This window comes from Castanea sativa, chromosome 12 (genome assembly GCF_040712315.1).
Source record: "Castanea sativa cultivar Marrone di Chiusa Pesio chromosome 12, ASM4071231v1".
Lineage (NCBI taxonomy): Eukaryota > Viridiplantae > Streptophyta > Magnoliopsida > Fagales > Fagaceae > Castanea > Castanea sativa.
Genome location: NC_134024.1, coordinates 16,051,588 through 16,073,876, shown reverse-complemented (window position 1 = coordinate 16,073,876; position 22,289 = coordinate 16,051,588). Strand labels below are relative to the sequence as shown.

The 22,289-nt window shown below is 34.6% G+C and overlaps 2 protein-coding genes and 1 pseudogene across 2 annotated transcripts; 2 read left to right on the top strand and 1 right to left on the bottom strand.

Moving 5' to 3' along the window:
- The first annotated feature begins 2,418 nt into the window (after positions 1-2,418).
- LOC142619782 (mitochondrial uncoupling protein 4-like) lies at positions 2,419-3,935 on the top strand. Its single transcript, XM_075793066.1, has one exon. It carries the CDS (start codon positions 2,761-2,763, stop codon positions 3,739-3,741), a length of 981 nt encoding a protein of 326 aa, XP_075649181.1. The 5' UTR covers positions 2,419-2,760; the 3' UTR covers positions 3,742-3,935.
- Positions 3,936-8,649: 4,714 nt separating this feature from the next.
- On the bottom strand, positions 8,650-10,764 carry LOC142619192 (L10-interacting MYB domain-containing protein-like). The gene is made up of 3 exons (XM_075792269.1): positions 10,406-10,764; positions 9,529-9,861; positions 8,650-9,439 (listed from the first exon to the last, which is right to left on the bottom strand). The coding sequence occupies exons 1-3, from the start codon at positions 10,541-10,543 to the stop codon at positions 8,843-8,845; spliced, it is 1,068 nt and encodes a 355-aa protein (XP_075648384.1). The 5' UTR covers positions 10,544-10,764; the 3' UTR covers positions 8,650-8,842.
- Positions 10,765-18,605: 7,841 nt separating this feature from the next.
- LOC142619217 (TMV resistance protein N-like) lies at positions 18,606-21,837 on the top strand (annotated as a pseudogene).
- Positions 21,838-22,289: the final 452 nt, after the last annotated feature.

The following is a 22,289-nucleotide window of genomic DNA, read 5'->3' as shown; positions in this document are numbered from 1 at the left end:
CATGAACTGGCATCAGCATTGTGCTTGACCCAAGATTATATTTCACGCGGAGAACAAAAATATTTGATAATTTTGTGCGTTGAGTGTATTCTAATTTTAGAGGTACACGGCTTATTTTGGGTACTTTGTGTTGATTTTTTTTCCAGAAATGTGCTGTTGGGTGAGTTTCAGTTTTAGTTGATGATAAAGAGCATAATCATCAGAAACGAACATTATAAGTTAAAATTCTATTAAAAAAAGTATTATTATCAAAAGTGAACACCATAAGTTGAAACTCTATAAAAATAAAAAATAAAAAATAAAAATAAAAAAAAGAAGGAGAGAAAAAAATATGCTGTTGAAGGGTACCAAAAGTTTATTCCCATATTTCATGAGATAATTATTTGTTATCATGTCTAAAGTTAAAATCAGAGGCATCTTCTAAATATTACAGTCTTGTATGCCATTTTATTCCTTTTCCACAAGTGGGAACAATTCTGAACGTATATAGGAGAAGCTCTAGAAACTTTTTTTTTTTTTTTGAGGAAGAAGCTCTAGAAACTTTAAAAGAAAAAGAAAGAAGTCAAAAAAATTGGGTAATTGATTTTCCAATCCACCCAATGGTGGGCTTGCTCTCGTCTACCAATATGGGCCACACAAATGACAATTAGTGCTTTTGGACCGTATCTTATAAACTTGAGGTTGAAATGGGAGATGCTCCACTTATTTTTCCTCTCCTAAGAGCATCCACAGCAGTCGAGCTAAAAATTTAGCAATTTAGCTCCACCAAAAGTTACTTTATCTATTTTACCTACACACATGCTGCAGCAGTGGATCTATTTTAGCTTTCAACACAATAAAATAATATAAATATCACAATAAAATAATATATCTACCACAATAAAATAATACATCTCACTACAATAAAAACACCACAATAAAAAAGTAATGTGAACGCAAAATAAAAAAATAATTTTTTTTTTAGCTCTCATGAACAGTGCACATCTATCTATAGATGTGCACTGTAGCAATGAGCTAAAAAAAAATAGATTTAGCTCCACTGCTGCATGCTTCTTTTTGATGTTTTGGTGGAGCTAAAATAGCTATATAGCTATTTAGCTCCACTGCTGCAAGTGCTCTAACATTAATAATGGTTTCCCATTAACGCCAGGAAATGTGGCTTGAAAACTTCCACGAATGGAGAAGTGTGTGATATTGTTCAAATTTTGTCTCTAAGTACCAAAAACACGAACCATACACCAGCCTCTTTAAAGATTTTTTTAGTTATGAAGCATTCCCAACTAAGCCTATATGTCACATATGACATATCCATCTAACCCTTTTTTTAACCTCTCAAATTTATTTAAAATATATTTTTTTTCTTGCAGAAAATTGAACGGCTAGATTGGTCACCCCCAATATTTGTATTGTTATGAAGAGAGAGAGAGAGAGAGAGAGAAATGAAAAAAAAAAAAATCCAACAACAACAATTTGGATTAAACGAAGATTTTTTAAAGCTGCAGTGTTAGTTAATTTTGGATTTATACTTTTAACTCACTTGTTTTGACTGGTTAGAAGTTAGCCAATGCTGACTCAATCTTTAGGTTGGGTCGTCAAATTTTAACAATTAACCAAATGGCTAGTCCGAAATAAACAAAGTTTATTTCTCTATATACTACTAAATCCTATTGGAGTAAATAAAATATTTAAAAACATTAAATTCCATGATGTTATCAATAAAATGGTCAAACTTAAGCATGATTTATATTATGCTTTCCAATCAAATTTAAATACATAATTATATTAACTTCAATAATTGTTATTAAGCATAGTCTATATGCTTCTAAAAAAAAAGTCAATATGTTTTTGAAAGAACCGGAGTGGGGTCTATACAATAGTTCTAATACAATTTTGATTGAAAATAAGACTTTGAACAAATTTTTAACACTTTGGAAAAAGCAACATATTTTGGAATTTCTAATTCAGGCCAAAACCAAATTGACTTTCTCATTAATTTTAGTTATAAATTTATGGCGTGCTCTTTTGGTTCTTAAAATGATAAATAGGCTTTACCAAAATGGGTCTTCAGCTCCCAAAGCCCAATTGACAGTTTACTTAATCACTCGCCGGCCTTTTTCCTCCGTCTGTTTATTAAGACGAAAATGAAAATTTCCCATTGTTTTATATTTTACTTTTTAAACGTTTAGACTGGCTCCTATAATTTCGGATCCAGTTGGGTTCGGTCAATAAACACACACTTATGACTCATAATAAGTCACGAGTCATGAAGCCACTGTGAAGCTAACCTAGCACTAACAACTACAACAACACCAACAACTTTTGGTTTCGTTGTAATAAAAGTCTAGGGCATCACTTGGGTCCCCACCAAACGCGTAAATACTAAATATAGTTCCTGCTAAGACCCAGCTTGCGCCGTGGCCGCGTATCCAATTCCTTTCTCTCTCTCTCTTTCCCACAAAACCATATATATATACTCCAACTCTCTTGGCCTCCAAACACAACAAGAACCCATTTCTCTCTTACATCATATGTCTCAAAGACCCAGTGTTCCTCATTCCTCCACCATCGCCTTCGGCATCCACTCTCATCTCCTGGTCTCCAGTGAGATGAACCCCAGTTCCAACTGGTCTTAATAATCGCTCTTTGATTCTCATATCGTTGTAGTCAGTACACAAAACTCTCCTTTCGTTTCTATCAGACGTTACTAGCACACACGACAAAGTTCTCATTTTTACGACGTCTGATAGTTTACGCAGAATTATGGGTGTCAAGGGATTTGTCGAGGGTGGCATTGCATCCATTGTCGCAGGATGTTCCACTCACCCACTAGATCTAATCAAAGTCCGCATGCAACTCCAGGGTGAGAAAGTTCACGCGCCTGCCCCACAGCCAATCCACAATCTCCGTCCAGCTTTCGCTTTCAACAACCTCCACGTCCCACACGCGCCATCCCTATCACTACCACCGCCGCCACCTCCACGCGCCTCCGCCGGACCCATTTCCGTGGGCATGAAAATCGTCCAAACCGAAGGCCTCGCCGCCTTGTACTCCGGCGTCTCCGCCACCGTGCTCCGCCAAACACTCTACTCCACCACCAGAATGGGCCTCTACGACGTGCTCAAAACCAAGTGGGCCCACAAGGAAACGGGCTACCTCTCGCTGCCCCACAAAATCGGAGCCGGCTTGATAGCCGGCGCAATCGGCGCGGCTGTGGGGAACCCAGCCGACGTGGCTATGGTTCGAATGCAAGCCGATGGTCGGCTCCCAATGGCTCAGCGCCGAAACTACAAGGGCGTGAGCGACGCGATTTCCCAAATGGCTAAGCAAGAAGGCGTGGCTAGCTTGTGGCGCGGCTCGGCTCTAACGGTAAACCGAGCCATGATCGTGACGGCCTCGCAGCTAGCCTCGTACGACCAGTTTAAGGAAATGATTATCGAAAAACACGTCATGAACGACGGTCTCGGGACGCACGTGACGGCGAGTTTCGCGGCGGGATTTGTGGCCTCCGTTGCGTCGAATCCAGTCGACGTGATCAAGACACGTGTCATGAACATGAAGGTGGAGCCCGGGTCGGTCCCACCGTACAGTGGGGCCCTAGATTGTGCTCTGAAGACTGTGAGAGCTGAGGGACCCATGGCCCTTTATAAAGGGTTTATACCCACAATTTCTAGGCAAGGGCCTTTTACTGTGGTCCTGTTTGTGACACTTGAGCAAGTTAGGAAGTTGCTTAAGGAGTTTTGAAAACTTTATGGTTTTGATTAAAAAAAATTGATGTTGACGAAGAATGCAGGGAATTAAAGGTCGTCTACTACTACTTTGAATAAATCATATGATTTTTTATATCAATTTTTGTAGTAGAGGATTTTAAGATTTATCAAATTGGATTGTCTTTTAATATTTGTTATTTGAGTAATGCTCTGTTCTTTTTGAGAAAAGTAATGCTCTGTTCTTTAATTAACAAAAATTTAGTACTTTTTGCAATTCTATTCTTTTGAATTTGGACTGCCTCAATTGTTAACTAGGAAAAATTATCTTATGCATTTCTCCTATGAAGCTCATTCCTTGGCAATGGTGGACGTTACCCCTCCAATCAAAGGCAGAGGGAAGGGTTGGGGGTACACTAAAATTGTTTTAATAAATTTTAGGTAATGGCTCCCTCTCATTTTTTTTCAAAGTATAAATATTGTTTAGGGTCTGTTTGGATAAGCTGTTTCAAAAGGCGCGTTTTAAAAACTAGCGTTTTTAAAACGTGCGTTTTGAAAACTTCATTTTAAAAACCACAGATAAGTGTTTGGTAAAAATGTGAAAATATGCGTTTTCTATTTTTAAAGTCATATTCAGCGTTTGGATAAGCTGTTATAAAAATAGCTGTTTTGAGTGTAAATTTCCAAAAAGGACTTAACTATTTTTTGAAGGTTATATTGTCATTTTTTCTATGATCAGTGTTTTTTTTATTATTGAAAATATGTAATTAAGCTTAACAATTACATTAATAATAACAACAATAATAATGTTTTTGTTGTTGAAATTCATGAAGAGAAGTTTATCAAATTTAAAATATTAAAAATAATTCATCAAGAAAAAGATATTAAAATGATTAGGAAAATAATTATATTAAAATGTTAATTGCCAACAATATCAATACTAGACAATCCATTATAATAATAAAAAAGTTCTTATCCGAAAAATCAAACACCAAAACAGAAATAATAAAAATATTGTTCACAACCCACAAATGGATCGAGCTATTTTGTCACGAACAAATTTCATCTCCTCATCTTGTATATTTTCAATGTTTGCCTGTTTGCTACTACCTTCTTCACTACTATTGCTTCTTGGTCTGTCCAAGTCATGTTCATCCCAATTGAATCCCTCATCTTCCCTATCATGTTTTCTAATAAAATTATGCAAAACACAAGTAGCAACTATAATGTTTCTTTGATGCTTAATGTCATAAGGTGGCATTTGCTTCAAAATTTTCCATTTATTCTTCCACACTCCAAAAGTTCGCTCAATTGCACTTCTAAGTGATGAGTGAACATAATTAAACCTCTCTTCTATGTGATTCTCTCGACCAGCTCGTCGAAAATCTGAAAGATGATACCTCTGTCCTTTATAAGGTGGCAAATATCCTTTCCTTAAAGGGTATCCAGCATCAACTAAATAATATTTTCCTAGTAAAAGAAAAAAAAAATGTAAGATGTACATAAATAATATCTTTCATACATATTTAATGTATAAAAATTTTATATACCTGGTGGTGGTTTTGGAAAGTTGACAGATTGTCGACGGATAGCATCTAAGAAAATACGTGTATCATGTGCTGCACCCTCCCACCCAGCCATAACAAATGTGAAAAGTAAATCAAAATCGCATGCTGCCATCACAATAAAAGATGTCACGCCCTTTCTATTATAATATGAAGCTTTTTTGTCGTCTCCAACAACAACTTGGATATGTGTACCGTCAATGGCACCAATGTAGTCCTAAAATAGAATAAAATTTTAGATACTTGGGAAATAATACTAACAAATATTAGAAACAATTAAAAAGAATGTATGAAATGAATACCTAAAAGTGTGGCATGTACAATGGATTTTTCTGTATATGTCTTGGAATTATACTAAATGTAGGGTCAGAAGGCTTGAGGATATCCATTGACATTATGTTAAGGCATTTTAAAACTCTATGAAAATGTCTGTGTATAGTCTCACCAGAATGTTGGAATCTTTCTTGAACCATCCTATAACAAGCTCCTTGTCCAAGTATCATTAAACATATACCTACTGACTCTTCAAGCCTAATATGTCTTGTGTGCTGAAGTCCATATGTATGTTGTAAAACATTACACAATTGAAGGAAAACATGTGGCTTCATTCTAAACATTTCGTAACATTTCGTTTCATTACCCGTCAAACAATCCATCAACCACATATAGCCAGTTTGTTCAGAATCTCTACAAGGTTGTTTATCCATATATTTCATATAATATGTCAATGCAACATGACATCCAGCCATAGCAAGATCGTATAATTCCTCATCATCATATTCATCAGTTTCCACATTAGAAGAATGATCTTCATCACTATTATCAATATAATCATTGTAATCCATAGGAATAACACCTAAAATATTATAGCAATAAATTAGATAAATCACAATAAAGAAAATGATTAATCATTTAAAAAATAATTAATCATTTAAAAAATAATAACTAGATAAATCAAAATAAGTATCTATCACACAACAAAAGCCCACAAAAGTATCTTAGATCGATACTACCTATGGAAAACCATAGGTAGTATCAATCTAAGATTAAGTGAAAAAACTACTTCATAACTTCATCTATGTTAATAACTAGCACCCTAACCGTTTTACAAAACTACTCAATCTCAGATTAACATGTGGGTCTCGCATTAGTAATGTAAAATTATTTTCCTTTACAAATGGTCTCAAAAAACTATTTGGATAAAAAAATTTATTTTTATGTGTGTGTATATATATATATATATATATATATATATATGTATGTATGTATATATTATATATTTTTAATGAGGGAGAATGATTACTCTCTTTGGAAAAAGAAAAAAAAAAAAAAAGAGATCTAAATATGATTCTAGCACATTAAATTTTAATAAGTTTTAATAATTAAATTTGTTTGCACATGTAAAAATATATGATTAAGAATGTGGGTCCCAATGTGAAGTTGTTGTGATGCCAAGCTATGGTTGCTATATGGTGCTGGAGCAATAAAGCAGTACTAAAGTCATAATTATAGCCTGGAGTAGTGTAGTATAAGTGGAGCAATGCCGCAGTGCAGAAGAGTTAGTGCAGCAGTGTGCAGATTTGCTAATAACACATAAGCATGTGACTAACTAGTGAGTTGTTAGTGAGCTGTCAAAAAGCTAGGAGCTTGTTACTAATCAATTGAAATTTATTATTATTATTATTTTTTTTGTGTGGATAATTCAGAAAACTTTGATTGACACAAAGTTACAACTTACAGATGTATCAGCAAACCCCAACAAGCAAAACAACAGTAACATGAAATTGCAAATTTAGGTCAAATAGGCAAAATAACATTCAAAAAGATGGACTGACTAGTACATACAAGAAACTTATTGGCTTAGAACTACAAGGTTTCTAAGTTAACCAAATTCCAATATTCTAGAGGGACTGTTCCAGAAAATTAATTTGCTTCTTCTTACTTAAAAAAAATTTCCATTCAAATTGCTAGCAAGTTCATTTTAAAGTACACAAACTTACACATTTGCACAGACTCTTTTGTTCCATGAAAATAAATTCAACAATGATGTGGGAATAAATATTTCCAGCTTTAGAGTTCCAACTTCCAAAAAGGAACCAATTACAGTTTAAGTGACAGAACAAAATAGGGAAAGTAGATAAGTCATAACAAACACTGATCCAATTGCCCATACTTTCTGCTGCATTAAACAACAGGTCAACTAATAGTCTAAAACCAGGCCTCAATTTCATGTACTAAAATTTCCATTACAATCCTTAAGTAACAAAGGAATCAAGCAATAACAGGTCTCTTACATTTTTCTTGTTTATCTTTCTAACTCCTTGGTCTCTCTCTAAAACCATATCAATTAGTGCAAGATCCAAACACAAGATAATCAAGCTATTGTCAGCCCAATGGTTGAGCCTTTTGAGCTATTAACATCCAAAACATGACTTTTTTTGTAGCATTCTTTCTTATTGCTACATTGTTCCAGTACTAGAATCATCAACTAGTGTTGGTTTTTTGTAATTCTCATTCTCTGTCAAAGTTGCATGCAAACCAAACTAGAAAGTACGATTGCTGATGAGAAAGACTTTTTGATCTCTCTCTCTCTCTCTCTCCAAAACCATATCAGTTAATCAAGCTATTGTCAGCCAATGGTGGAGCTTTTTTTTTTAGCTAATCAACAGCCAAAACATGACTCTTTTTTTTTTTTTTTTTGCATTCTTCCTTATTGCTACATTGTTCTAGTACTAGAATCAACCAACTAGTGTTGGGTTTTTGTAATTCTCATTCTTTATCAAAGCTGCATGCAAAAAATAAACTAGAGTAGTACTATTACTAATGAGAAAGGCTTATTATTTGTCATCAAGTTTTGATTTCTAAAAAGCTCCTTGTCCAAGTTTGGATTAGTACATGTTTGGTGTGTATTATTTCTCAGCTTGTCAATTAACTGTTGACTTTAGCTTGCACACTAAAACTAAAGAAAACAATACTTCTAGGCATCATTTCAGGTATTTGAGAGAGCTCAAGCATGATTACATCTACCTCAGGAATTGAAATGGAAGGTGCATCTTGTGCTCCAACCAGCACACTCATATCTAGGAATGGTGTTGTAACTTTATCAGAGCTCAGGCATGATTACTTGCAGCAGTAACATGCTTCCTTGCAGCAGTAATGCAGCAAGCTCTTCTACTACAGCAGCCACTGCACTACTCAGTCAGTCCACAAAGATCTAACACTCTGATACAATATGTTGCCACTACACTACTCAATCAGTACACAATATGATCCTAACACAGCACTGATTTAAGTTTTTTATCACAAAACCTAACAAACTCAACATTGGTGAAAAAAAAAAGTTGATTTATTGGTAGAAAATTGTGAGAACAATGAAAAGAGGTCCCAACTCTTGATTTATTAATACCTTTCTGTTCAAAGATACAGCCAAGCTTCTATCTTTGTAATTCAAACACCCTAACAGCCCAACAAGTTAAACACCCTAACAGCCACATTATTCAAATGATAAAACAATAAAACATTAAACATCTCTCTCCCATAAAACATTATTCATAGGATAAAACATAAAACACCCTAAGTGCCAAAGTAGTGCCCTCCTGACAATCTTGCCTCCTCTTGCAGAAACTTAAGTTGTAAATATGGTTCTTCCATCACGACAAACATCTCTCTCTTCTCTCGTTTCTGAAAAATACGTGCTGCCATGAGGTAGAGTTCGGAACCCTTCTCAATGCCATCTAAGGTGCACACGCGTTCCATGACATTACGAATAGTACTACTTGGCTCCACTAAAAAAGCTGAGTTCCTTAACTCCACAACATCACAAATACGACTAAGCTGTTGTGTCAACTGTAATGCAGTTCCTCCTTTCTTCCCTTTGCTCTGTGTGGATGATGGTAAAACTCGCTTCTTTCCTTTCTTTTGTGTTGGGTTAGGTGGTTGTGTGAGATTAGGAGTCTCATCTTCATGAACGTCATCATCATCATTTGGAGAAGATGAGTCAGCAGAAGTATCACCTAACCCCTCCTTAGGCGTCTCAAGATCATCAGGTAACACACCTGAAGTGGGCGCCCATGCTAAATTTCCTGTGGCTGCAATGTCCTTAAACATGATATCTAATAAGTCAATATTCTCCAAACCTTTCTCTCGAAATTTTGCAGCTTCAGGAACCTCCTACAATTTTGAATATTCTCATTAATAACTCAAATAGCATGGTTTATCTACTAATACAAAATATGTACAATGGGTTATACAAAACATACCATTAGTTTCCTCTCCCACCACTCATCAGTTGCAGCTATTGTTCCTTTGGCTGCATCCCATCCCAATCCAGTTTCACTTCCCTTCAACTTATTCCAAAGTACCCAATCTTTCTTCAAACTATCCCATTTATGCTTATACTTCGCCCTAGGATATTCCTTTCTAGTTTTCTTTTCAAAAGTTGCTATAATATTTGTCCAACCCTTTTTACTAAAGTGGGTATTAGGTCGATTACCCTTAAATACCTCATCCACACAAGCTTCGCAAAAGATAGTTGTTACTCTTGATGGCCATTGAGCTCTAACATTTGAGCTATTTTGGGATGACTTACCCATCTAAAAAAAACATGAGTTTGTTAATATTAATGTTCAGCCAAATACAGCAAGTTCTACAACCAAACCCATGAGAAAATCACAAAGAATCAAACAGGAATTCCTAGGTAAGTTCTACAACCACAAAGAATCACATAGTTTCAACCAAAGAATCAAACAAGAATTCCTAGGTTATTGCTGCAAAAGCTTCAATCCAACCAAACATTATTTCACAAAATAGATGTTCTTTAAGAGAGACATATCACTACAGCCACATAATGAAGGAAGGACAAACAAAATACAAGGCCATTATCCCATGCGTTTCAAAAAGGATGAAAACTTATGGCAGAAATTCCATGGCATCAAAGTTACTTAACAGAGACATTATTACACATTATACAGCAACAAAACCATGGAGGATCTGTGAGACAGAGAGAGCACTTACTAGCAACAGCAACAACAAAAAATCTCTAAATTCTAATATTTTGAGTTCAAGTAGTGTAAACCAACATGTCAAAAGCCCAAATCTATATCAGAAATTCAAATATGGGTAAGGGAGAATAGTTACCTGGAATTGCGATGAAGAACGATGATGAACAAAGCAGAGCAAAAACAACGAAGAGCCAATCCTTATGAAATTGATGAGTTTAGAGGCAGAGGACTGAGTATATATATATGGTGAAGGGAGCGGACTGAGGATAAGCATGGAAACAGAGGGTATTTCTGGTTTTCAGCCCAAAAAAAATAGCGGTATCACGATTTGCAAATCGCGCGATTTCGAAATCGCAACGGGAAATTACCTTTCCTGAAACGTGAAAATCTGCCGATTGAAAAACGCAATCCCACAAATTTTGCCCAGCCAAACATATCTTGATTTCTGCGGTTTGATAAACGGACGTTTAGCTCTCTCAATACGCCTAAACAAACGGGCTCTTAATATATTATTGTCTTATTTTTTTTCTTTTAATACTGACTTTTTTTTCATATTTAAATCATTAATTTTAGGAGCATTTAAAGCCGAATTAAGGATATTAAAGTATAAAAAGTCAATATTAGTTTAGCATTTTTTGAGAAAAATTTTCAGCTTCGCCACTGGTGCCAATTCACAATAACCACAATTAATTCTAAAGAATAATTGTCTTTTTTTTTTTAAATAGTTTAAATTCATTAGGTATCTATTCAAGTTAAATTATTTTTTATTTTAAACACGCATTGTTTAATTAAATTAGTGGAAATATTATTTCTAATGAAATATATACTCTCTAATTTACAGAAGGAAAAAAAAAACATAATTTTCATTCAAAACTTGAATTTATTTTTTTTAAACAAAGTAATAGTTACTCCCAAGGCTTAGAGCGCTAAAATTTATTCTTTATTGTTTGAAATAGTTACTCATTGTTGAAACCTAGTTGTCATACATATACTAGGTGCATGACTACCGGTTACCGTTGAGGTGGTTCACTTAGTAAAATAATTTACATTATTTTATGGTTAACATATCCCATAAAATAAGGAATAAGGATTATGTTAATGGATACTCTTAAGGTTTTGGAAATAATCCATAATAGGAAAGTGTTGACACAATTTTCATGAAAAATATAAAAAGATGCCAATAACATTTATTATTTTATGATTCTTTCAATATTTTTAGAAATATTTTATTTGGAGAGATTTTAAGGAGTCTCTAGTGCCTTTTTTTTTTTTTTTTTTTTTTTTAAGTTTTAGGGTGTGTTTGTTTGGAGATATTTTAGGAAGGATAGAAAATTTAGGAGAGAAAAGTGGAGAAATAACATTTTAAGTGGTTGTTTGGTTGGGGGAGAGAGGGAAAAATAAGTAGTAAGGATTAAGTGTTTTTTCAAGTTTTCTTCCTAAAATTGAGAAAAAGTCAAAAACTAGGAGATTTCTCAATTTGAGCGGACCAAAGTGCCCATATATATGTGCACATGGGCGTTGTGCTCACTTGTTCTTGGCTTTAATACAAGAAGCAAATTAAAAACAAGTTTTAGATTCACAATCACATGCCTCAGTTGTATACATAATTAGTTTTTAAAAACCATTTGATTCTAGCTTAACTTCTTTGTGGGAAAGAAAGAGTGATAAATCAAGTCATACATTCAATCTTCATAATTCCTTGTTAGCTAAATTGAGATTCAGATTTCAGAACACCTCCCCCCACCAAAATAACCCCTTCAAAATGGAGACTTGACACTAGGATTTTCTTCATTCGGCTTAAAAGCACCTTAGGCCAAGCAACTCCAATAGATGATGTATTTGACAATGGATGCGATTTATATAAAACCCTGCTTTGTCTTTGAACCAGCAAAAATCAGTAATCAAGATTACAAACCCTTAAGCTTACATCAAGGAGATGGTAGATATGTATAGCATGAGGCTATGGATGAGTATGGGCTTGAGCTTGATACAGGCATATCAAACTCAACCAACCTTGTGCCAATTCTATCCAACAAGTTTCATCATCTTTTGAAGCTTTATAAACCATGTTGTGGACCATATAAGCAACATCATATGCACAAAACAATTACATCAAGTGATCATATAAGACCTGGTATCATCTAAGATCACATAAGACTTGGTATCATCTAGAATTTGTCCTCGGATAAAGAAAAGAATAGCGCTCTAAGCCTTGGCCTTCTGGTCTTCCCCTATCCGGCTTATGGGGATGTTGGCCTTCTAATCTATTTCCTCTATCAGCCTTTCGGGGTGATTGGCTATCTGATTTTCTATGCCTTTCTTGGTTTTCAGGTGATTGTCCTTCGCTCCCACCCCTTTGTAGAAGTTCAGGGGTAATGCACAATAGTCCAATTCTCCACCTATATCTGGGCTTTGAACATATTGAACTTCAGAGGCTTTGGCCTTGTCCAGATTTAATAGTCAAGAATGACGAGGTTCCAATCCTCTACCAGACCCTTGGCTTTTATCTATATGTTGGAGTTCATTTGTTATCTGGCTACGCCGTTCCTCTAGAAAGTTCAGTTGGTTGTCAACTTTGACAGTGCAGAAGTGGTTGAATTTGCTCCCTGTTTACACACAGGTAAATAGGTGTTATCATCACTTTATCGCTAATTTGGAAATTCAAAAGAATAAACAATTAACCTCTCACAAGTCTTGAGAATAAATTCAACAACTAAAAAGTTCCCACACACACCACAACTAAAAAGTTCACAGCACCATCATCATTATTGTCTTAACAATATAATGGCATGTTATTATTAAGAACATGAAAACATGCATCCAAATAGATGCAGTTACAATGTTAGAATAAGACAATTGATTACACTGATTGTGTCAAGGAAAACCAGAATAAACCGATTAGGTATGAAGAAAGTGACAAATTAGTTTCAATTCATTGAGGTACTCCAAAGCTCCAAAAATATCTTGACTTTGCTAAATTCAAATTCCATTAAAGCACAAGAAACCCAACAAAACTACAGTCATGGTGATAGATATTTAACCCACCTCACTCCTTGAACCAGATCTCTTGGAATTGGAATTGCTTGGAGGCATAGACCTGGCTAGCATTGGCTCTGGAGTGGAAAAATTGGCAGACACCCCAACAGACCTGGAGTTGATGCTTTCTGGATCCAGATGCAGCTGGTGTTGAGGCAGATTTTGATCTAATAAAGATAAGTTCAGTGGAAATTACCAGATAAAACATTCTAATTTAGCACAATTGGTTCCTCAATAGATTGGCTGAGTTTGACTATTAAGCTCCTCAAGGCTTCTTTATTTGACAAGTACAAGCTCCTCGAGGCTTATACACCAACCGATGAAGCCTAAGTTTGAGTTTTGAGTTTATTTTCTAACAAGCAAGCCTGAGTAATGCCAGGCTCAATTTGATCAGGATTTGCTAACAGCTGAAGTGAACACAATGCTTTGTAGGGGAAACTACTAAAACAAGTCCTTAAGAAACCTACTACATAGACACAATACAGACAAGAAGGATGTCATAATTGCTATTATTACTAGTAAATTTATAGTTCAAGAAATAGGTGTCTGATCGGGCTAGAGATCAAGCTTGTGAACAAGCTTAGCCAAAACTTAATGGCCGTTTGGAAGTTAAAAAAAAGAGGGAGTAGAGTAAAGGAAGGGAGAGTAATTCAATTACTTTGTTTGAAAGTTTTTAAATGAAAAAGGGAAAGGGGTTTGGAGGGGTTTCTACTACTTCTAACCCCTCATTTTAATTCCTCAAATTGGAGAGATTTGGGAGAAAGTAGAGGAGATAAATTATTGACCAAATAAATTCTCTAATTTACCCTTTCTAAATTAACAAAATTACAAACCAATTATATAAATAATCTCTATTTGTTTCCTGAGAAAATTTAAGGTGAATGAAAAAAAAAAAATTGAATCTCACTATTTCACTGACACTGAAGCTAAACAATCATGTCATTTTCGCTAAAAACCCTTGAAAGACCACGAAAATGAAAAAAATAAATAATAAAAAATCAACTAATAACTTGAAATTTTTGAATTTTATTACTCCAACTTTCTGGGCAACCAAACAAAGTAATATGACCCGGTTTAGAATTACTGGATTGGTGAGGGTCTTGGGCAATTGGGCTGGTTTCGGACAAGCCCGAGAGCTCTCCAGAGTGGTTGTTTGATTTGGTTTCGGATATGCTTGCCAACTGGGTGTTGTTGCTATTCTTGGCCAAAGTTAAGCCAGAGGAGCTAGAGCTAGAGCTTGAAGTGAGTGCACCATTGGCCACTGAGCCACGAGTTCTCAGGGGAGAGACTGGTGAGGCCAGATCGAGCCGCGAAAGGCCATCGAAGAGGTCCTCATCAAGATCCCCGACACCATTCTCAACCTCATCGACAAGCACTACAGCATCGAGCTCGCTTGCGGCGAGCTCACTGTCGTCCGTCTCCGCTAGGGCGATGACGTCGTCGCCATCCTCGCCTGTGTCACTGATGAGATCCAATGGCCTCTAGCGAAAGACAAAGCCACCGTCAAGCTTGACCGCTCGTATTACTTCTTCTCCCTTTGCACCCCGAAGCAACACGCCTCCGATTTCGATTCCGATTCCGACGACGAAGGTGATGATAAAGACTCCGATAATATGTTGAAGAAGGAAATGGAAAATAGAGTGAGATTTGATTTGATCAGAGTTTGTGCGTGTGCATTTCTTTGTTACTGGAAGAGTTGGGCATAGAATTTATTTTTATTTTTGAGGTAATAAAAATTATTTTATAATAGTTAATAGTAGTTTTATACTTTTATTAGTGTTATTTGATGGAATGAGAATGTTGATTAAATAATTATTTAATCTAATAAATTAATTATAAACCAATGTTGTAAGTCCATTTTCAAATAGGAGTAAATTTGTCTATTTAAATCATTTTCTCTCATTTTTATCCTAATTTTTAAAACATCCAAACAAGAGGAAGAGTTAATTACTCTCTTCCCCCCTAACTAATTTTAAAAACATCCAAACAAAGTGGAGAATAATCATTCCCCTCTACTCTTCTTCCCACTACTCTCCTCCCCTCTACTCTCCTCCCTCCCTAAACTTCCAAACATGCCATAAATTAACAGAACCTTCATATGGTAATTTAAGCTCAAAAGGTGGGAAAATAAGAGCCTCGTGTTCAAAATCAAACTCATGCTTGATCCAAGTTCAACATAGGCCAGCTTGAAGAAAGTAATAGGCAACTCAGCTTTTGCACACCTAGTTTCTATATTAATTTGAAAGCCAATCTAGATGTCTTCAAGAGAGAACTTAGCATGACAACCGGTAATAGACACTCTTAAGTAGGTTGCAACTTGAAAAGCAAACACAAATAGAAAACAGGGCCAGTCACCACCACATACCCTTGGTGCGTTGGTCACTTCACAAGTAAAAGTGCTTATAGGGTGCGGGGGGCAAAAAGTGGGAAAATAAGAGCCTCGTGTTCAAAATTAAACTCATGCTTGATCCAAGTTCAACATAGGCCAGCTTGAAGAAAGTAATAGGCAACTTAGCTTTTGCACACCTAGTTTCTGTATTAATTTGAAAGTCAATCTAGATGTCTTCAAGAGAGAACTTAGCATGACAACTGGTAATAGACACTCTTAAGTAGGTTGCAACTTGCAAAGCAAACACAAATAGAAAACAGGGCTGGCCACCACTGCACACCCTTGGTGCATTGGTCACTCCACAAGTATAAGTGCTTGTAGGGTGTGGGAGGGCAAAAGCCGGAGTTCAAGTCTCCAAGAGGGAGCTTTACACACATATACACTTCGATTAGGTTAGAGTAAAAATTATATCTTGTATAAAAAAAATAAAACAAAATAAAATAAAAAAAGAAGAAAACAGGGCGGCCTAGGCCTAGGCCATTTTAGGCCATGGCTTAAGGCCACTAACATAGAAAGGCCCTTAAATTAAAATGGGGACTGTAAGTTTTTTTTTTTCTAATTGAAAAAAGAGTGGGTAACTTGCACATTTTTTTTTATCATATAGGTCTTATAAATTGATATGCCTGATCACAATAAGTAATTCAATATTCATTTATTCTTTTCTTGAAATATCACATTAGTTTGTAAGTTTTTTATAGTAAAATTTATAATACTTTAGCATTTTCTTCACACAAAAAAAAAATATGAATTAATAGAAATACAACATAATCACCAATTCACCATTAAGTGAATGAAAAATGCTAAAACTAACACAAATTTTATGACAAAACTTACAAATTGATCAAACAATATAATAAATGAATGTTTTGAATAACTTTTATTTATTGATATCTCGTTAGTTTGTAAAACCTACATAGTAAGTATCACTAGCTCACTTTGGATAAATTAGTCTTATTAATTAGTAAAAATTAATAATAGATTTGAAATAAAAAATTATAATATAAAAAATAAAATAAATATCATTTAAGTGATGTTTAAATATAAAAATGCCCCATTAAAATTTTATGATGTTACATATTTGTCCATAAATTTTATGCATCTTTCACATTTATATGGGCAAAAAAGTAAAATATATATATATATATATATATATATATATATATTTCTTTTCATTTCTTTTCTTATTGCAAACCAAACAAAGGAAATAAAAATTCATTTTTTTTTCTTTTCTTTTCCCCTTCTCTCCTTATTTCTAGATATACATGAGAGATTTAATTTTTTTTTTTTAATTTCCTTTCTACTATTTATTTCTTTTCTCTTCTCTTCCTTTGTTTATAACCAAATAAAGCGTAAGGGTGTGTTTGGTAGGAAGTTAAATAAGAAGGATAGGAAAGAAATGAGATAAAATTGGAAAGAAAATGAGTAATGAGTGCGTTTGGTTGGAAGATGAGAGAGATAGAGAAAATGGTGAGACCCAATAATTTTCTCTTTGGCTGACCAAAATTCAGGGGTTGTTTGGTAAGGTGTTTTGAGTAACAGTTTTCAGTATTTAAACAACATTATATTTTTTCACCTACATATATTTCCAAAAAATATAAACAACATTACTAGAATAACATTATCAAACTGCCCCTCAATCTCCCTAATCCAGAGAGAAAACTGAATTGAAAATGGCTGACCATGTTTTGGACAAAATTGCCCCTTCTAACGTCCCAATTTTTTGAACTTTTTTTTTTGGTGCTTCTTTTGTCTTTTTCTATGTTCATTATGTTTCTTTTTTGTTTTGCATTGATCAGATCAATTCTTCGGTTTTTTTTTCTTTCTTGTGTGCTTATCCAGTTATCCTTTATTTGATCAACAGTTACGGACAGACTTGTGAAGGAAAAAAAATCGAATCATTGAAGTAATACAAGTGCTTTCACTCTTCACCACTTCACGGGGAAATGGGAAAAAGTTGGTAGCGGGAAACTTCTTGGAAGGTTACTCCCAAAATTTGATAACTATAAATAAATGTATAATAATAAATTGGTATAAATTACCCATTAATATATATCCCAATTACCTAGAAAAATAAATAGCACTTGTTTAGCATTTCAAATAATTTATTCCCAGCAAAAGAAATAGATAAAATGTAAATTATGTAATTGCTTTTGGAAGGTAAACTTTTGCCGGTCTTTCTATATGAATTCTTTGACCCATGACAGCTGGTCTCACACTCAGGCCTTATTTGAGAGGAGAGAATGGAATGGAATGGAATGAAAAGAATAATTTTAAAATATTCTTCCATTTTCTTGTTTGGGAATTTTAATGAAAAGAATGGAAAGTCCATTCCCTTATTTGGGAGTTTAAGTGGAAGGGAATAGAATGGGTAGGAGGGAATACTCATTCCTCTCTATTCCCTTAAAATCTTAAATTTTCATTCCTCTCAAAATTGGGAGGAATGGGAGGGAATGAAATTAGATTTAATGAATTTTTTACTAAAACTCCCAAAATACCCCTATATATTCAACTTTTTATTTTAAAATAAGGGTCTAATAATAATATTGTTATAAAATGATTTCATTCCATTCCATTCCCTCCATGTTACTCCCAAACAAGATTACTCACATTCCATTCATTTGCATTCATTTCATTCATTTATTTTAAAACATCCAATCAAGGTTACTTAATTTCATTCTATTCCATTTTTTTCCATTCCTTTCCCTTACTTAAATCCACTCCATTTCATTTCATTCCATTCCTTTCCATTCCCTTATGATCATTCCATTCCATTCCCTTATGAACTCCCAAACGAAGCCTCAGACTCCACTGCATATCCAGCGTTATTTCAAGAGGCTTTTTTAGCTTTTCTCAGTCACACCTCAATTTCCTAAATCACTTGCTCACAGTTCAAAGCACATCCAATTCCTTCATGGCTTCAATTCCTTCTTCTTCTTCTTCTACCCGCAAATGGAAATATGATGTCTTCGTCAATTTTAGAGGGGAGGACGCCCGCACAAATTTTACAGACCATCTATATGCTACTTTGGAACAAAAAGGCATTTCCACTTTAAAGGACGATGAAACATTTGAGTGGGGAAAACGTATTCGTCCAGAGCTGCTCAAAGCAATAGAAGAATCGAGAATTGCTATTGTAATTTTCTCAAGAGACTATGCTTCTTCGACTTGGTGCTTGACTGAACTAGCAAAGATTGTTGCTTGCATGAAAAGGACAGGGCTAGTAGTCCTGCCAGTTTTCAACTATGTGGATCCAAGTGATGTGTGGAATCAGAAAGGGATTTATGCGAAAACCTTTAAGAAACATGAAGAGCCCTTCAAAGATATCAAAAAAAAAGATGTGTCCATGTGGAAAGCTGCTTTGAAAGAAGTTGGTAGTATTTCTGGATGGGATTTACGGAATAGGTAAGAATTAATTTTCTTTTCAAATGACGTGATATATGAGATTTTTTCAATCCTAAATTTATTTATTGTTTACAAGCACAAATTGGACTTTGGTTGAACAACTTTTGCATAGTTTGTGCCATATATATAATTATACACTTTGATTTTCCTTTTGATAGTGAACGAAGCTAAGGTCGTACTTATGCTGAATGTTTTGTCTCTAAATTAATGTTGCTAGCTCTACCTTGTCAATATTATTGTTCTGCTATCTTTGCAAGCCTGAATCAAAAGCTATCCAAGAAATCATTCGAAGGATATCTAGTGAATTGAATTGTAGATTCTCAAAGACTATTTCTAAAGACCTTGTTGGAATTGACTCCAGAGTGGAGGAAATGTTGGATTATTATTTTTGCGAAGGGTCGGGTGGTGTTCACTTTGTTGGGATTTGCGGGATGGGTGGAATAGGTAAAACAACTCTTGCACAATAAATTTATAGAAGAATTTCTAGTAACTTTGAAACTAGTAGCTTTATTGCTAACGTTAGTGAAGAAACTAAAAATCAAGATTTAATTTCATTACAGAAATAGCTTCTTTCTGAGATCCTCGGGCAATGCGAAATAAGGATATCAAACGTTTGTGAGGGAATCGATGTTATAGGGAATAGACTACGGGATAAAAGGGTTCTTATTGTTCTTGATGATGTGGATAGAGAAGAACAACTAGAAGCACTAGCAGGGAAACATGATTGGTTTGATTTTGGAAGTAGAATTATTTTAACAAGTAGAGATAGCCATTTGTTGAGAAGATGTGGAGTGGATGCTGTATATACAAGTAAGGGGTTGAATGATGAAGAAGCTTTTGAACTTTTTAGTTGGAGAGTTTTCAAGGAACCCTATCCTAAAGAAGATTATGTGGAGTTGTCTAAGGAATTTGTGAATTATGCTAAAGGCATTCCTTTAGCTATTACACTTGCAAGCTCTTTTATCATTTCTAGAAGCACATGTGAATGGAAAAGTGCTGTAAATAAATTTAAAAGACTCCCTATTTTAGGCATGATAGATGTACTTCTAAAGAGTTTTGATGAGTTGATGGTTACACAAAAAAATTTGTTTTTGGATATTGCGTGTTTTTTTGAAGGAAAGAACATCAATTGCATAAGAGAAATACTACAAAATTTTGGTTACTATCCAAACTATAATATTGATGTTCTTATGGACAAACATCTCATAACCATTGATGCATGGGGTACTATTAGGTTGCATGATTTGCTACAATTTATGGGTCAAGAAATTTTTCGTCATGAATGCCCTAAACCCGGTCAACATACTAGGTTGTGGCGTGATGAGGATGTCTTAGAAGTATTGACGAGTAATACTGTAAGTTGACTAGTCTAGACTTGAACTATGTATGTATGTATATATGTATGTATGTATGTATTCTTTCAAATTCTTTTAAGAGTTTTATAATTATTCTAATTTCACTATTCTTGATTACTAGGGAATAGAGAGAATTGAAGGCATAGTTCTAAAAGCACCTGTTCCTATAAAGGTACAACTGAATGTGGAATCCTTATCGAAGATGATAAACTTGAGATTGCTTAAGATTCAAAATGAGCTTATCCCAAACCACCTCAATTATCTTTCTAATGAGTTACGCATTATAGAATGGCATGGATATCCTTTAAATTCTATGCCAGCCAATTTCCAACCAAATAAACTTTTTGAATTGAAAATGCATTGCAGTGCCATCATTCAACTATGGAAAGGAATTGTGGTAAGATTTTCACTTATGCAAATGTAGTATTCTTTTCCTTTTCATTAGCGTTTGATATTATCTAATTTTCTATTGATATATATCAGAGTTTAGGCAATTTAAAGCTAATTGATCTGAGTGATTCTCAAAAGTTGATCGAGACCCCAGATTTCAGTGGAGCCCCATTTCTTAAGCATTTGATTCTTTGACGTTGTACAAGATTGTATAAGATTCATGCATCTATCAGAAATCTGAGACAACTTATTCAATTGGATTTAAATGGTTGCAAATGTCTTGAAATCCTTCCACCCAAGATCAGCTTGGAATCTCTTGAGGTTTTTGATCTTTCTGGTTGTTCAAGACTGAAGAAGTTTCCAGAGATTGTGGGAAATATGTCATGTTTATTGAAACTTGATTTGGACAAAACTGCTATAAAAGAATTATCAGTATCAGTGCAGAATTTAACCAACCTCACTTTTTTGAGTCTAAAAGACTGCAAGAATCTTTCAAGTGTAGGTGTTTGTTGCAGTTGGATTTTTTTTTTAAACTCTCACTCTATCCAGTTGTTCAAAATTGAAGAAGTTTCCAGAAATTATGGGAAATATGTCACGATTGACAGAATTATATTTGAACGAGACTACTATAGAAGAGTTGCATCATCAGTGGAGCATTTAATTGGCCTTACTTTTTTGAGTCTAAGAAATTGCAAGAATCTTTCAAGTCTTACTGATGCTATTTGTACAATGACATCTCCAAAAACTCTCATCTTATCTGGTTGCTCAAAACTTGATGAACTACCTGAGAACTTAGGGAATCTTGAAGGTTTAGAAGTGCTAGATGTGAGTGGAACGGCTATAAAAGCGCTACCTTCCTCCGTTGTTCTCTTAAAAAATCTCAGAGTAATATCTCTCTGCAGATGTGAACGGCTATCATCTAAATCTTTGAATAAGCTCCTTGGTTTTCTTATATTGCTTGTTGTCTTTAATATACTTATATCTGGAAGGAAATAATTTTGTTTACCTCCCGAAAAGTATTATTCCGCTATTTTACCCATGAGAACCTTTTTTGAAATATTGCACAAGTCTTCGATCATTGCAAAAGCTTTCATTAAATATACAATGTATTGATGCAACAGACTGTACTTCACACTGGAAACTTTATCAGTGACACCTGAAGATAATTTTCAGCCGACTCCTTGTCTTTTCAATTGCGTAATTGAGGAGTCCAAATCTTCTGTCCCACTTTTCCTGCTCCACTCTATACTCCACCAATAAAAACTTGTCACGTGTTCACCTAAGTAATTAAATACTATCATTATTGACTTATTAATGTTACCGTTATTAATTAATAGTAGTATTTAATTAATTAGGTGAATACGTGACAAGTTTTTATTGGTGGAGTATAGAGTGGAGCAGGAAAAGTGAAACAGAAGATTTAGACTCGTAATTGAGAACTAAAGATT

Coding starts and splice junctions, on each gene's coding strand:
- LOC142619782 (XM_075793066.1), top strand. CDS start 2,761: ATGGGTGTCAAGGGATTTGTCGAGGGTGGCATTGCATCCATTGTCGCA.
- LOC142619192 (XM_075792269.1), bottom strand. CDS start 10,543: ATGCTTATCCTCAGTCCGCTCCCTTCACCATATATATATACTCAGTCC. Junction 9,862..10,405: donor GTTCTTCATCGCAATTCCAG/GTAACTATTCTC, acceptor TGTTTTTTTTAG/ATGGGTAAGTCATCCCAAAA. Junction 9,440..9,528: donor GGTGGGAGAGGAAACTAATG/GTATGTTTTGTA, acceptor TCAAAATTGTAG/GAGGTTCCTGAAGCTGCAAA.